At 52.5% G+C, this 15,020-nt stretch overlaps 1 protein-coding gene across 5 annotated transcripts; it reads left to right on the top strand.

Moving 5' to 3' along the window:
* Positions 1 to 2,893: 2,893 nt before the first annotated feature.
* Positions 2,894 to 12,605, top strand: ASGR2 (asialoglycoprotein receptor 2). Of its 5 annotated transcripts, none has more exons than XM_014549881.1 (10): positions 2,894 to 3,255; positions 3,838 to 3,985; positions 7,393 to 7,512; positions 7,731 to 7,826; positions 8,345 to 8,416; positions 8,755 to 8,841; positions 8,921 to 9,066; positions 11,698 to 11,804; positions 12,087 to 12,139; positions 12,311 to 12,605. In XM_014549881.1, the coding sequence occupies exons 2-9, from the start codon at positions 3,862 to 3,864 to the stop codon at positions 12,136 to 12,138; spliced, it is 804 nt and encodes a 267-aa protein (XP_014405367.1). In that variant the 5' UTR covers positions 2,894 to 3,255; positions 3,838 to 3,861; the 3' UTR covers position 12,139; positions 12,311 to 12,605. The 5 variants fall into 5 exon arrangements, 4 of the variants coding, with proteins under 4 accessions (XP_014405367.1, XP_014405368.1, XP_005878774.1 ...); XR_001364520.1 differs by lacking the exon at positions 12,087 to 12,139 and having other exon boundaries at positions 2,896 to 3,255; positions 12,199 to 12,408; positions 12,460 to 12,605; XM_014549882.1 differs by lacking the exon at positions 12,087 to 12,139.
* The last annotated feature ends 2,415 nt before the right edge of the window (positions 12,606 to 15,020 follow it).

Raw genomic sequence — 15,020 nt, 5'->3', positions numbered from 1 at the left:
ATCAGAAAGGATATATGCACCCCTATGTTCATAGCAGCACAATTCACCATAGTGGAAACAGGGAAACAGCCTAAGTGCCCATCAGCAGATGAGTGGATTAGAAAACTGTGGTACATCTACACAATGGAATACGGTAAAAAAACTGTGGTACATCTACACAATGGAATACTATGCTGCGGTAAAAAAGAAGGAACTCTTGCCTTTTGCAACAGCATGGATGAAACTGGAGAGCATTATGCTAAGTGAAATAAGCCAGTCAGAGAAAGATAAATACCACATGATCTCACTCATTTGTGGAGTATAGAGAACAACATAGACTGATAAACAGGGACAGATCCAAAGACAGAGAAACAGCGATCAGACTATCACTCCCCAGAGGGAAAGTAGGGGAGGGAGGGGGTGAGGGGAAGAAATCAACCAAAGGACTTGTATGCATGCATATAAGCCAAACCAATGGACATGGACAACAGGGGGATGAGAACATGAGTGTGTGTGTGTGTGTGTGTGTGGGGGTTAATGGGGGGGGGATAAGGACACATTTGTAATACCTTAACTAATAAAGAATTTAAAAAAAAGTAATGAGTCAATGTTGAAACGTAAGAAATATCTAAGTATATGTCAAATGTTGGTAAATTAAAATGTTGACTTTTAGATAGTTAGAAAGAATAGGACGCAGAGGGTATCTCTTGTGTTCTGTCCTACCTCGCCAGTGCCAGGAGGGGGGGTTGTACCTCGAAACTTGGAATCTATTCAGTCTAGGTGGGTGGCCAGTGAGGCTCCCCCTATCCCTGGATGGCAGCTGGTGACCCTGGACATGCAGCTGATGATCTATTTGCTGAGCTCTTGCTTGTATCTCAGACCGGAAACCACGTCCCTGCCAAAAGCAGGGCTTCAGGACAGTGTTTTCAAACTTTTATTGGTGACTGATGAATGGATCAGGAAACTCAATCTAGTTCATGAAATAGAATGCAAGCAGTTCTGGCCGGTGTGGCTCAGTTGGTTGAGCGTCATCTCATGCCCCAGAAGGTGGCCATTTCAGTTCCCGGGCAGGGCACATGCCCAGGTTGCAGGTTCAATCCCTGTCAGGTTGCATATGGGAGGCAACCGATCGATGTTTCTCTTTCTCTCTCTCCCTTCCTCTCCTCCTAAAATCAATAAAAAATATGTTAAAAAAGATCATAAAGACTGTTAATAAAAGAAAGAATGCAAGTAGTAAGGTAAGCATTGTTTCATGAAACTTTCATGTCAATAGTATATCCACAAATTCATTCATTCAATCACTTGTTCATTCAATAAGTACCTGTTGAGCACCTACTATGTGCCAGGCACTGGGGATTCAGAAACCAGTGAAACCTACAAACGTGCACGCGTGTGCAGGTGCTTGCGAGTGTGTCCTGGGTCACGTTGTAGAACGCATCTCTCACTGTGGGCGACAGTCAAACAGCAGAGCAGCCACCACTGCCTTGGTGGCTTCATAGAAAAGTCATGATATTGAGTTAAGTGGCTACTTCCCATGTGTGTCGGGAAGTTACCACAAAAAATGCACAGGCTGTACAGCTGAAACAACACAATGTTAAATGTCAATTAAAAACACACAGAGACAGACAGAAGGAAAGCACAGGCCTCTGTCTCCGCCCCTTTTCAGCACCAGGCGCCACGGGCTACTTTATAAGCAGCCCAAGTAGGTGAGGGTCTGAAAGTCAGGCATGAAACTGCGTTTTCTTCCCCAGACTATTGTTAGCGTGAGTGTAGCGATTACTCACGTTCCTCGGTCCACGGAGCCCACCTTCCTCATAGGACTGTGAAGACTCCTCTCTTATGCTCTGCCCCCCACCCTCGATTTTCCCGTTTTGCTTTCCATTTCCCTCCCCGAGGCTAATTTTTGTGGTCATTTTCTCCCCTGGGTGCTGTGTGGTGAGAGTTACCTGAGAAACTGGCTGGGGGTGAGGACAAAGGTTTGTGTTGCCAGGGCCATGCAAGGGGCTCCCTGGGGTGGCACACCTCCTGCCCGGGGAGGGCTGCCTTCTGCCCAGTCCTCCCTCTGTAACCCGGCAACCAAGGGGTCCGGGCTGCCTGTCGCTACTTGAGCCAATTCAGCAGAGACAGGGTGGAATCATACATGAGCGTCTATCCCAATCCTGCCAGCAGCATGGGAGAGCAGCAGGTCACTCACAAAAATCTGCTCTGCAGCCCCCCATAAGCCAGCTGCTCACGGTAGAAGGACAAAGATTACCTGGGGGAGTAGGAATTACAGGTGTGGGGAGGTAGGCATGGGATAATCATCACAGGTTACAAGCCATGTGGGCTGGAGTGGGGTCGCAGAGGGCGGGTGCCTCCAGGTTCCCTGGGACCAGATTACAGGCAATAGGGGAGGGGGTTGTCCAGAGCAGGTGCCTCTGGGACTAGCCATGAGGTTGTAAATCCCTCCATCATGAAAGGCAGTTCTCAGGACAGGAGGATGGACCACGTTCCGATGTTAGCTCCCATGTCCCAGGGCATGCAACCCCCAGCCAGCTTAGAATGTGCTTTCTCTAAGCAGAACAGAACCACCCTGGTTAACAGAGCATGATTAGTATTTCTTATTATTGTAGCTGGTCCCCAATATTCTGTTTCTGCCCCTAACACCTCCTCCCCCCTCACATCCGGTTCTCCAGGGTGTCAGTCCCCAGGGGGGCAAGCGTGTCAGCGCAGCGCAGAGGAGCCTGGGCTGAGCCGGGGAAGCTGGGTCTGGGCTCCGATGCCAGATTGGGCAAGAACAGAGAACCGGCCCCTCTGATCCCGGTCAGGGTGTTTGGAGACACCAACAATTCTGGGAAATTCGGAGGCAGGAAGTGAAAGGGGGTGGGACGAGGGGAAACCCTGAACTGCACTTCCACCCTCCTGGCCAGGCCTCCCTTCCAAACTGTGCCATGAGGTTCGGGGTGACCGGCTTGTAGGGGTGAGGGGGACAGCCAGGAGACCCTTTCTCTAGAAAGAACAGAGACAGTCCTGCCCCAGCCCCCACCACGCTTCGCCTGCCTCCCAACTCCATGTCCATTCTGTTTACTGTCCAAAGTCCCGGGGTCAGGAGATGCCAGGTTACAGCCACTTGGACATTCAGACACACGGGCTCAGGGCCCTCACCTGGACCAGCCCCCTCCCCTCCTCTGTCCTGCTAGCAGCACCGGCCCCACTTCTCCTGGCTCCAGCTCCTCCTTAGCCTCGGGGCCTGGGCTGCCTGAGGGACCGGGAGTAAGCCCTCCACACCTTTAGCAGGTAACCAAGGTTGGGGAGGCAGGTGGGACTGGGGCTGTTTGGTATTAAGGAGACCGTGGTTGAGGGGCAGTGGGGACCGGATGGGAAGATGAGTGTGTGGAGGGAAGGTTCCTCCAAGGCCATGCCACTGCCTAAGCCGGTGATGGTGAACCTATGACACGCGTGTCAGAGGTGACACGCGAACTCATTTTTTTGCTTGATTTTTCTTTGTTAAATGGCATTTAAATATATAAGATAAATATCAAAAATATAAGTCTTTGTTTTACTATGGTTGCAAATATCAAAAAATTTCTATATGTGACACAGCACCAGAGTTAAATTAGGGTTTTTCAAAATGCTGACACGCCCAGCTCAAAAGGTTCGCCATCACTGGCCTAAGCAATCATCTGAGAGGGGACAGGACTGGCTGTATTTCAGCCCCAAACTCACCTCCAACCTCAGACCCACCCAAGCTGTCTCCTCGATCTACTCTCACCCTACTTCCAACCCCATCACCAGCCTGCACCTGAGTTAGCATCTCAGCACCAACATCAGCCCCCGAACTGAGCCCCAGCCCTAAGAGCTGCCTTGACTCAACCCCAGGTGCAGCTCGGCCCTGGACCCAGCATGGAGAAGGACTTCCAAGACATCCAGCAGCTGGACCCCGAGGAAAATGACCACCAGCTGGGTAGGGGTGAGGGGCCAGGCACTCGTGGACACAGTCCCAGGAGAGAGGATGCATTTTGGAAAGGCAAGTACCCAGTTTCTGGGGCTCTGCTTCACCCCCCGCTCCTGACCGCTCTGTCTCTCTGAGGTCCCTGTCATATTCACTCCGTGGGCAGGGCCCAGGCCCCTCCACGCCTGTAGGTGTGTGGTGCCCACACCTCTGTTTACCCCCTGGCCTCATCTTCCTCTCCACTCTCAGGACCCCAGGAAAGGGTGTGTGCCCAGAGGTGAGGGAGTAAGTGGGAGCTGGAGATGACTTCCTCCCCTCTTCCTTCTGACGAGTGCTGTGTGCAAGGAAAGCCCATTCAGCCAGGAGAGTGTCTGTGTATGCGGGAGGGTGTGGGGATGGGTAGGTGGGGCAACGGACACAGATATTCTGGAACATTCCCACTCCCCCCAACACCCCGCCCCTCCCCCCAATCTTTCTCTGGCAGATCTTGATGGAAGGCCCATGTCTGGGGAATGGGTTTAAGGCAAGAGAGACCCGAGCCACTCTAGGCTGAAGGGCTGGAGCCAGGGGTGGGGAGGGGGTGTCAGGTGTGTGGTGATAGAGTGAGGCTCTGTGGAGACAGGAGGGGCTGGGGCTTGGAGCTCAGGGAGAGGATCTGGTTAGCCTGGGCTGGGAGGAGAGGCCCCTCATTTCTGAGGCTGGCGGACTGTGGAGGCTGCTGCTGTTGCTGGGGGAGCCGGGCAGGGCAGGAGCAGCAGGAGGCACGGGCGTTTCTACTGCAGGCTGGGCAGTAGGCGGAGGCCACATCTGCCTCACTCCCTCTGCGTTGTCAATGCCCACGTGTACCTGGTATGCAGTGAACACTCACAATGATTTGGGATATTGTTGAATCTCCCGAAGGTGAGAGGGTTCAGCGTTTAAGCAGGTGGTTTGGAGACAGGCCAGAGGTTTGGGGTTTCATGGGAGAAGGAGTTCACCCCACAGGCCCGATGGAGACACTGCAGGGCACCGCTGAGGTGGTGCAAGCGTCAGTGGGCAGGGGAGCTGGCATCTGCCTCCTGCCTACCCGCCATCCTCTCCCACTCTCCAAGCACCTTGTATGCCTCTGTTTTCAGCAAATTTGGAAACACTTTGGCCAGTGTCTGCCTCCCCCTCCTCCCCCTTCCTTCAAGGACTCCAATTCTGCATCTACTAGTGGACCCACAGTTCCCTGATGCTATTTCCATTTTTAAAAAATTATTTTTTTCTCTCGGTGTTTCTTTTTATATAGTTTTAAAGCTATGTCTTAAAGTTTACAAATTTTTCCTTATGTATGTCTAATCTTCCATTAATTCCACCCAGTGTATTTTTTTATCTCGTACACTGTAGTTTTCATGTCTAGAAGTTCAACGTGGGCCTTTTAAATATCCTCCTTGATACTTAACTTTTTGAACATATGGAGTACAGTTACAATATCTGCTTTAGTGTCCCGTCTGCTAATTCTAACACCTGTGTCCGTTCTGGGTCAGTTTTGATAGATGCATTAACCTCCTTGTTACAAAATGTGTTTTCCTGCTGCTTTGCATGTCTAGGAATCTTTGATTGGACGCCAGACATTGTGATTCTGCTTCTTGTGTGCTGGATATATTTGTATTCCTCTACATACTCTTGAGCTTTATTCTGGGATGTAGTTAAGTGACTTGGATCACTCTGGTCCTTCTGGGTGTTGCGTTTATGACTTGTCAGGTGGGCCTGGAGCATGGTCGGGGCAAGGGCTTCTCGGGTCCGCTACCCAGTGCCTTGGGCCCGCTACCCAGTGCCTTCTAGGTTATGTTTTCCAGTCCGGCTGGTGGGAGCAGGCACTGGTCCTGGCCCTGTATGAGTGCCAGGCACTGCCCCCTAATCCTTGCAGATTGTTTTTGCCTGGTCTTGGGTGGTTTTGTTTACTGCCGATGGCTTGAAGGGAACACCACACAGATCTCTGGACTTCCCTGTGCAGGTCTCTCCCCTGATACTTTGTCCTGTGATGTCTCCTTAGACTCTTGGCCCCATCTCCTCACCTGGGGGAGTCTGCTGGGCTCTGCTTGGATTGCCCTCCTCTGCCCCGTGGCCTGAAAACTTCCCCCAGCACTAGGCGGGGACAGTCATAGGCCTCCTCTTGTTCGCCTCCTGTCTCCCAGGGATCATTGCTCTGTGTTGCTTGAAGGCCAGTCCCTTGCAAGTGGTTGTTTCTTATAGTTAGCTGTTTCTTGTTTTGGCGTCTCTGGGAGGAGGGCCCATCTAGTCCTTATTGTCCCATAAGGCAGACCCTGTCTTTTATTTTCCAACTTGCCTAAGCAGCACGTCACACGTTTAAACCCATTTCATGCTCAGAACAACCCAATCAGGTAGCTGCTGTTCTTACCCACTTTCTTTCTATTGTGTTAAGAACACGTAATGGGATCGGCCCTTTCAACAAAATTTAAAGTGCGCAGCACTGCTTGTTAACGAGGCACGGTGTTGTAAGCCGATCTCTAGAGCGCACACGTCTTGTGTAATCGTAGCTTTACACCCGCTGAACAGCAATGCCCGATTTCCCATCCCCAGCCCCTGGCAACCACCATCCCACCCTGTTCCTATGAGTGTGACTGTTGGAGAAGTGGACACAAGGAGACGGAGGCGCCAAGAGGTTGAATGACTTTCCCTGATCTCAGAGCTGGTTGGTGGCACAGTGGGACTCAGCCATGGGTGGTCTGGTGTCCGGACGGAGGTGCGGAGACAGATTGTTGAGGTTTCATAGGCCGTAGGTCAGGCTGGGAAGAGGACAAGGGCCCACTAAATGGACAGTATTAGAGCGAGCAGTCAGAGGCCCAGCCAAGGAGTATCAGTCATGAGTGTGAGAGTGAAATGAAAAGTGTGTGTGTGTGTGTGTGTGTGTGTGTGTGTGTTTCCAGGATTCAGCTTGACTAAGGGGAGGGAGAGGTTTCTGTGAGATGACTGAGGGCGAAGCGGGAGAGTTTACAGTGAAGGAACAGGGTTTCTGGGGTGGAAGGGCAGAGACGTGGGAGAGGAGGCTCTAGGGGTGGGAGATGAGAGAGGAGGGGCCTTGGACAGCAGCCCGTGGGGAGCGGTCTGTGGTGGAATGACCTGGACTGAGCATCCCAGGGGAACTGGGTGGTGGTGGTTCCAGGTTTAGACTTGCGTGAGGAGCCCAGCATGGATCTTAAGAACACAGGGCCTGTTCCCTAGGTCCCCGGGTCTGAGATTGGGCCTTTACACACCGATGGTGTGACTATTGGTATCATGCGCAGGTATGTTGCATGCACTTGTAGGTGTGAGCATATGCATGCGTTCATGTGGGTGCCAGTGTGCAAATGCATGTGTGTGCAATGCTGAAACGCTAGGGTCAAAGCCCATAGTTTTCCCACCCACCTGGGCTGTACTTCCTGAGACTTCTGCTCCCCCGGATGCTCCCATTAGGTGGGCTCTGGACAGACCTCCTCCTGACACCCTATCCCTCGCAGGAGCGCCCCCTCCCCAGCCCCTTCTGCTCCGGACTCTCTGCTCCAGCTTCTGGCTCAGCCTGCTGGTCCTGGGCTTCAACGTCCTGCTGCTGGTGGCCATCTGCGTGATCGGATCCCAGAGTGAGGATCGCACAGGCCAGTGGGATGGGCTGTGATGGGAGGAGATACGGGCGGTGCGGGGGGCAGTGAGAGCTACAGCAGGGGAAGACCTGGAGGCAGTAAGGAGCAGTGCTGGGACGGTGAGGGGAGGGGGGGGGACGGTGCGATGACAGTGATGAGGCTGTCACCTGGGGCACAGTCCCCTCCACTTTGCCCAGTGCCCTCTCTCTCCTGACAAGGAGCACAGATGCAAAGGGAGTTTTGGGCCCTAAAAGACGCTTTCAGCAACTTCTCCGCCAGCACCCTCGCCGAGATCCGGACGCTCAGCTTCCATGGTGAGGGCGCGCCCCAGCCGGGAGGGCCGGTGGGGGGGTGGGGGGTAGTTGAGGCACCCGCTTAGCAGCACAGGCTGGACTCCAAGGTGGGTGCCCGGTGGGTCAGCAAAGGGGCGTGTCTGAGGTGTGTGGGCGGATACCCCAGCGGATCCCTAGGCTGAGGGACCCTGAAGGATGGGTAGGCAGGTGAAGAGGAGGGGGCTTAGTGCCAGGTAGAGAGAACGAATCTGCCAAGGAGGTGGGCAGGGCCAGGCCACGGAAGAAGCTGTGTTAATACAGCGAGGCTTTCTTTTGAGAATATGGGGACCCAGGGAAGGGATTCAGGCAGGGGAGCGGCCTGAGCAGGTTTGTTCCTCAGAAAGCCGGTGGCAGCGCAGAGAGACTGGGCAGAGTTGGGAGCCCGGGGGCAGAGCCGGTGACCCAGGTGAAGGCGATGGTGGCTGGTGCTCCAGGGGGTGAGCATGGAGGATGGAAGGAGGCGGAATGGAGGAAACCCGCTCAGGTTTCCTCTTTCTCAGGAGGCAGCACAGGTGACAAAGTGACATCTCTGGAAGCCAAGCTGGAGAAACAGCAGCTGGAGCTGAGAGCAGGTCTGAGACCGCCCACCCCCCCCTCCTTGGTGTGTGGTGTGTGAGTGTACGTGTGGGGTGTGGTGTGAGTGATGTGTGTGTGTTGTTGTGTGTATGAGTGTGTGTGTGTTGTGTACATGAGTGTGAGTGTGTGTGTGTGTTGTACGCAATAGTGTGGATGTGAGTGTGTATGTGTTGTGGTGCATATGAGTGTGAGTGTGTGTGTGAGTGTAAGTGTGGGGTGCAGTGTGAGTGTGTTGTGCATATGAGTGTGAGTGATGTGTGTGTGTCCTGTGTGGGGCGCTGGTAGATGGGGCGCCCGCACTGCCCACACCCGGGCCTGTTGCTCCGTCCCCTAGATCACACCACCTTGCTCTTTCACCTGAAGCACTTCCCAGCCGACGTGCGCATCCTGTCCTGTCAGATAGCCTTCCTGCGAAGCAACGGTAGGGATGGGAGCCTCCAGGCCCAGTGCGCCTGTCCCTCCAGCGGGACCTCACCTCCCTGCCCCCTCCTGTCCGGCAGGCACGGAATGCTGCCCGGTTAACTGGCTGGAGCATGAAGGCAGCTGCTACTGGTTTTCTCGCTCTGGATTGACCTGGCCCGAGGCTGAGAAGTACTGCCAGCTGGAGAACGCCCACCTGGTTGTCATCAACTCCAGAGAGGAGCAGGTGAGGCTGCACCTCCCCAGGCAGGAGGCGCCTCTGGAATGCGAACCCTGGGTGGCTGGATCAGCGCTTTATTATTATTATAAAAATACTAGAGGCCCAGTGCATGAAATTCATGCACTTAGGGGGGGTGTCCCTCAGCCCAGCCTGCGCCCTCTCGCAGTCGGGGAGCCCTCAGGGGATGTCCGACTGACGGCTTAAGTGCATCAGGGAGCGGGCCTAAGCTGTCAGTCGGACATCCTTAGCGGTGTCGCGGAGGCTCCCGTCACCGCTGATGCACTTGCCAGCGGTGCATCAGCTTCTGGCTGAGCAGCTCCCCCTGTGGGAGTGCACTGACCACCAGGAGGCAGCTCCTGCATTGTCTGCTGCCTGGTGGTTAGTGCACGTCATAGAAACAGGTTGTTCTGCCAACGGGCCGAAACCGGCTCTCCAACATCCTCCAAGGGGTCCTGGATTGTGAGAGAGCACAGGCCAGGCCGAGGGACCCCACAGGTGCACAAATCGGGGCTGGGGAGGGATGCGGGAGGTTGACCAGCTGGAGGGACCATGGGCAGGCTCCAGGGCATGTCCAGCCTGTCTTGCTCAGTCCCAAATGGCCGGACCCCAGAAGCAAGCTAACCTACTGGTTGGAGTGTCTGCCCCCTGGTGGTCAGTGCATGTCATAGCAAGCAGTTGAGCGGCCTTAGCATATTATTAGCATATTACACTTTGATTGGTTGAATGGCCGACTGGATGACCGGACTCTTAGCATATTAGGCTTTTATTATATAGGATATTTGTATTGATTTCAGAGAGGAAAAAAGAGGTAGAGAGACAGAAACATCAATGATGAGAGAGAATCATTGATCGGCTGCCTCCTGCACACCCCACACTGGAGATCGTGCCCACATCCTGGACATATGCCCTGACTGGGAATTGAACTGTGATCTTCTGGTTCATAGGTTATCGCTCAACCACTGACCCACACCGGCCAGGTGTTTATTATTATTATTATTTTAAAATATTTTTATTGATTTCAGAGAGGGAGAAGGAGAGAGAGATAGAAACATTAACGATGAGAGAAAATCATTGACCAGTTGCCTGCTGCACACCCTCTGCTGGGGATCCAGCCTGCAACCTGGGCACGTGCCCTTGACTGAATTGAACCTGAGACCCTTCAGTCTGCAGGCTGATGCTCTATCAACTGAGCCAAACCAGCTAGGGCCACTTTAAAAAATTTCTTGCCGTAACCGGTTTGGCTCAGTGGATAGAGTGTTGGCCTGCAGACTGAAAGGCCCCAGGTTCGATTCCGGTCAAGGGCATGTACCTTGGTTGCGGGCACATCTCCAGTAGGAGGTGTGCAGGAGGCAGCTGATCGATGTTTCTAACTCTCTGTTCCTCTCCCTTCCTCTCTGTAAAAAAATCAATAAAATATATTTAAAAAAAAATTTCTTTGACCTGGGGAAGAGTCCAGAAGCAGCAGGCTGGCAGAACGCTGGGCGGTTCATAGTGGAGCAGCCACTGATCTAAGAGGTGGAAGGTTACAGCCAGGAGCTCGGGCAAAGGGGCAGGAGCCAGGTGAGCAGGGGGTGAGGGCCAGGTCAGGAGACAGAACACAAAGATGAACTAACTAAAGGCAGGACTCGGGTGCAGAGCGCAGGGGCACTGAGAGTCCTTCTCGCTGTGTGCCGGCCTGGGATGTGGCGGGCAGTTGGGTGAAAGGAGCAGAGAGGGCAGGATTCCCGTCACATAGTAAAGACTCAGCAAATGTTACCATGAAGATCCTCCTGAAACAACGGCCCCGCCTATTCTAACAGCTGGCTCTTCCCTGTGAACGCTGGTGCTTGGGTTGTGGTGTGGTGGTGGCAGTGGGCAGGTGAGACCGGCAGCGCCATCTGGGGCTCTGGGAAGTGGGTCCAAATGGAAGCCCCAGGACCCGGTGAGCCTCTGGAGATGAAGCTACACAGAAGCAGGAGCAGGGCAGAAGCCCCTGAGGGGCAGTGACACTGACAGCTCCGTGGGGGCAGCAGGCACAGGGGCCAGAGTCAGGATCCCGAGTTTGAGGTTGTGGGCAGAGGACAAGGAGAGGACTAGCGTTGGGGTAGCAGCCAGGGGTTGAGGATGAAGTGGGGGCGTCACAAACTTAGCTCTGCATTGACTCTGGGGGCTCTACCAACCACCGAAAGTTCCTTAAATCAGAAGCATTAGAGGGCTTCTGAGGGTTAGATAAAATAATACCCATGAAGCACGCAGCATGGGCTTCCGCCCAGTAAATGATATAGAAACAATAGCTAAGGTGACAAAGGAAAAAGCAACCTAGTTTTTTTGCTGGGGGCTGATGCTTCACCTTGGGGCAGATCAGGCTGGGCCGGCTGAGGGCCCACAGCTAATGCCTGCACGGAGCACAGGGGACAGTGATGGCGAACCTATGACACGCGTGTCAGAGGTGACACGCGAACTCATTTTTTTGGTTGATTCTTCTTTGTTAAATGGCATTTAAATATATAAAATAAATATCAAAAATATAAGTCTTTGTTTTACTATGGTTGCAAATATCAAAAAATTTCTATATGTGACACGGCACCAGAGTTAAGTTAGGGTTTTTCAAAATGCTGACACGCCGAGCTCAAAAGGTTCACCCCACCTGTTTTCCAGAGATTCATTGCACAGCACTCGAGCCCCTTTCACACCTGGATAGGACTCGCTGAGAGCGATGGCTCCTGGAAGTGGGTGGACGGCACAGACTATGGGAACAGCTACAGGTAGGTGCCCCCTCCCCCCCCACCCATCCTTAGGGACCAAATTCCCCAACCCTCTCCCCTGCAGACTCCCACCTGCTCCTTTCTGTTCCCTGAACTGTCCGAGGCTGTACTTTTTTATTTTTTATTTCAGAGAGGAAGGGAAAGGGAGAGAGAGAGAGATAGAAACGTCAATGAGGAGAATCACTGATCAGCTGCCTCCTGCAAGTCCCACACTGGGGACCCAGCCTGCAATCCGGGTATGTGCCCTGACCGGGAATCAAACCATGATCTTCTGGTTCATAGGTCAATGCTCAACCATAGAGCCACACGGCTGGGCAAGGCTGTGCTTTTCTGAGGTGGGTGAGGGTTGCTGGGATGGGGTAGTCAGAGTCTGAGCTCTGTCCTGCATTCCTAGGAACTGGGCCTTTGGTGAACCAAATAACTGGCAGGGGCATGAGGAGGGCGGAAATGAAGACTGTGCCGAAGTCCAGGATGATGGGCGCTGGAACGACGATTTCTGCCTGCAGGTGCAGCGCTGGGCGTGCGAGATGACTCGGAACATCACCGGCTAGGAGCCCTGACCCCAGCAGATCTCCACCTGCACCCCACCCCTACCCTGCTCCCAGCTTCTCTACTGGGGATTTGGAAGAAAGGAAGAGCAGTCAGAGGCATTGGGAGGAGTTGAGGGAAGATGGAACAAAATGGTTTCAGAATCTCAGACCCCGGGACACAGATCCCGCCTCCTCCTGCTACTCACTGTGAGGGTTACCATTTCCAGCCTCCTTGGTGGAGAAGGAAAAGAAGAAACCAACATTGACACTCTGTGTGGACTGGTTATTGGGAACTGGGAATGCAGGGTGCAAAGAAGAGGGGGCGCAGAGGGTCTGGGAGGAGGTTTAGTCCTAGACAGCTTCTCCTGGGTCCCCAATCCTGAGGGACATGGACCAGGGAGGGGAGGGAAGAGCTTGGAGCAGAAGCATTCAGTGGAAGGCACCGGGGCTGGGGGTGCGGGAGGAGCTGGCTGGGCCAGCGGGAGGGGCCGCCCACAGCCTGAGGGGCTCCTGAGGGAAGCACTTTCCCTACAGCTGGGGTCTCCTCCAGAAGAGGCTGCAGGGGCACCCACTCCCCTCAGCCTGGGAGCTGTGGCCTGGGCCGCAAGGCTGGTGAAGAATGTTGTAAGAGAGGGAGGACTGGTGGCACCCTGTCCTGCTGTTTTCAGTGGCGGCCTCTTTGTGACCCAAGCAGATCTAGACGGATGTCCAGCACAGGGTGTCCCGGACATGTCCACAGCGGGCAGACCTCATCCTCCAACACCATCCAAAACCAATCTTAGAAGGGGAGCCGATGGTGGGATGACAAAGGCAGCAGCCCGAACGCCCAGGGGGTGATGTCTCCCCTGAGTCCAAAGGCAGGAAAAGCCAATGTCCCCATTCGGAGCGGGTCAGGCAGGAGGACCGCTCTGGGATCACGGAGGCTCAGCCTCTGGTTCCATGCAGGGCTCCAACGGTGGGAGGAGGCCCACCCCTTGGGGAGAGCAATCTGCTTTCCCAACTCAAATGTTCCTCTCGTGGAAACACCCTCCCAGGCGCACCCAGATAGGACTGACCCGATTCCAGGCACCTGTGGCCCAGTCAAGTGGACATGAAAGGTTTCCTGTGGGTGTGCCCTGCGTACGTGCACATTTGCAACACTGCCCTTCACTACGCAGCGGCTTTTCCCGCTCTCCTGTGCCTTGTGGACTTTGATCCAATCTTTGCTATTCCTTGGAACTTAGCAAGGGTGGAGAATTCCAAAATATGGATGTGCCCTATGTTGGTTACTCATTCCCAGTGGTATATAAGGAGTTGGCATTTTTGTATGTTTTCACTCATAATATTTCAAGCGAATTTTCTTCTAAGCCTGTGATAGGTAAAGACTTCCTGATTTTGAATTGCAAAATTTTCTAGGACTTCTCCTTCCAAATGTATATGATGCGCATGAGGTAAAAAGGAATCATGGAGCCCTAGCTGGTTTGGCACATTGGATAGAGCATCAGCCTATGGACTGAAGGGTCCTGGGTTTGATTCTGGTCAAGGGCACATGCCTGGGTTCCGGGCTCGATCCCCAGTAGGGGGAGTGCAGGAGGCAGCTGATCAATGATTCGGCCTACGGACTGAAGGGTCCTGGGTTTGATTCTGGTCAAGGGCACATGCCCGGGTTCCGGGCTCGATCCCCAGTAGGGGGAGTGCAGGAGGCATCTGATCAATGATTCTCTCTCATCATTGATGTTTTCATCTCTCTCTCCTTTCTTCTCTGAAATCAATAAACATATATTTAAAAATTATGTAAGTAATAATACATACAAGTAAAGTCTTGTGAGGCTATAAAAAGCCATTTCTGCTGTTTAGAGAAACCACTCAGTGCTTTTTAGCTGTTTTTTCCAGTGACATCTCAATTTCTAGATAATGCACGTAAACAGATATATTTTTATATACCAATTGTTGACATTATTTAGTTCTACCCTGTAGATAAGGTATAATTTTTCAACTGAGTTTACAATAATTGCTATTTACATCGTAATTCAGAATGTGTATCATTACCACTATGGCTGTGTCAATAGTGGTAAATGCTGAGCTAAGTAGGATCAGCTGATTACATTTCCTTTCTTGCACAACTTTTGTTTCTTCTGAAGTTTATAATTATTTAAAAGAACATGCTCCATATTCTCGAACCTATTGTGCAATCTTCCTTAACTGTAAAAGTCTGGCAGTATAATCATCTACACGTGCAAACTGGTCATAGAACTGGTATTTCAGTTGCACTTTTTTCCTAGAGTCACAGGGGTGAATGGAAATTTTATAAAAATTTTTATATAAAAATATTATATAAATGCATGACCACCAGGAGGCAGCTCCTGCATTGAGCATCTGTCCCCTGGTGGTCAGTGAGCATCATAGCGACCAGTCATTCTGCTGTTTAGTCAATTTGCATATTAGCATTTTATTATATAGGAGGATCACCAGTGTATGAATGATCCAGATTGCTCACATCTTCACCTGCATTTGGTTGCTAACACCATTTTAAAATTTTAGCCATCTTGGTGAGTGTGTAATGAAATAATACTGTGGTTTTAATTTGCATTTCCCTGATGGCTAATAATTTGTACAATTTTCTTGTGCTTATTTTCTTTTTAAAAATATATTTTTAGCCCTGACCGGTTTGGCTCAGTGGATAGAGCGTCGGCCTGCGGACTTGAGG

Source organism: Myotis brandtii, unplaced genomic scaffold (assembly GCF_000412655.1).
Source record: "Myotis brandtii unplaced genomic scaffold, ASM41265v1 scaffold573, whole genome shotgun sequence".
NCBI lineage: Eukaryota > Metazoa > Chordata > Mammalia > Chiroptera > Vespertilionidae > Myotis > Myotis brandtii.
The sequence above is the reverse complement of the archived record's forward strand: the minus strand, read 5'-3'. Positions and strand labels throughout refer to the sequence as shown.

Coding starts and splice junctions, on each gene's coding strand:
- ASGR2 (XM_005878712.2), top strand. CDS start 3,862: ATGGAGAAGGACTTCCAAGACATCCAGCAGCTGGACCCCGAGGAAAAT. Junction 7,513..7,730: donor CTGCGTGATCGGATCCCAGA/GTGAGGATCGCA, acceptor TCTCCTGACAAG/GAGCACAGATGCAAAGGGAG. Junction 8,842..8,920: donor AGCCTTCCTGCGAAGCAACG/GTAGGGATGGGA, acceptor CCTGTCCGGCAG/GCACGGAATGCTGCCCGGTT.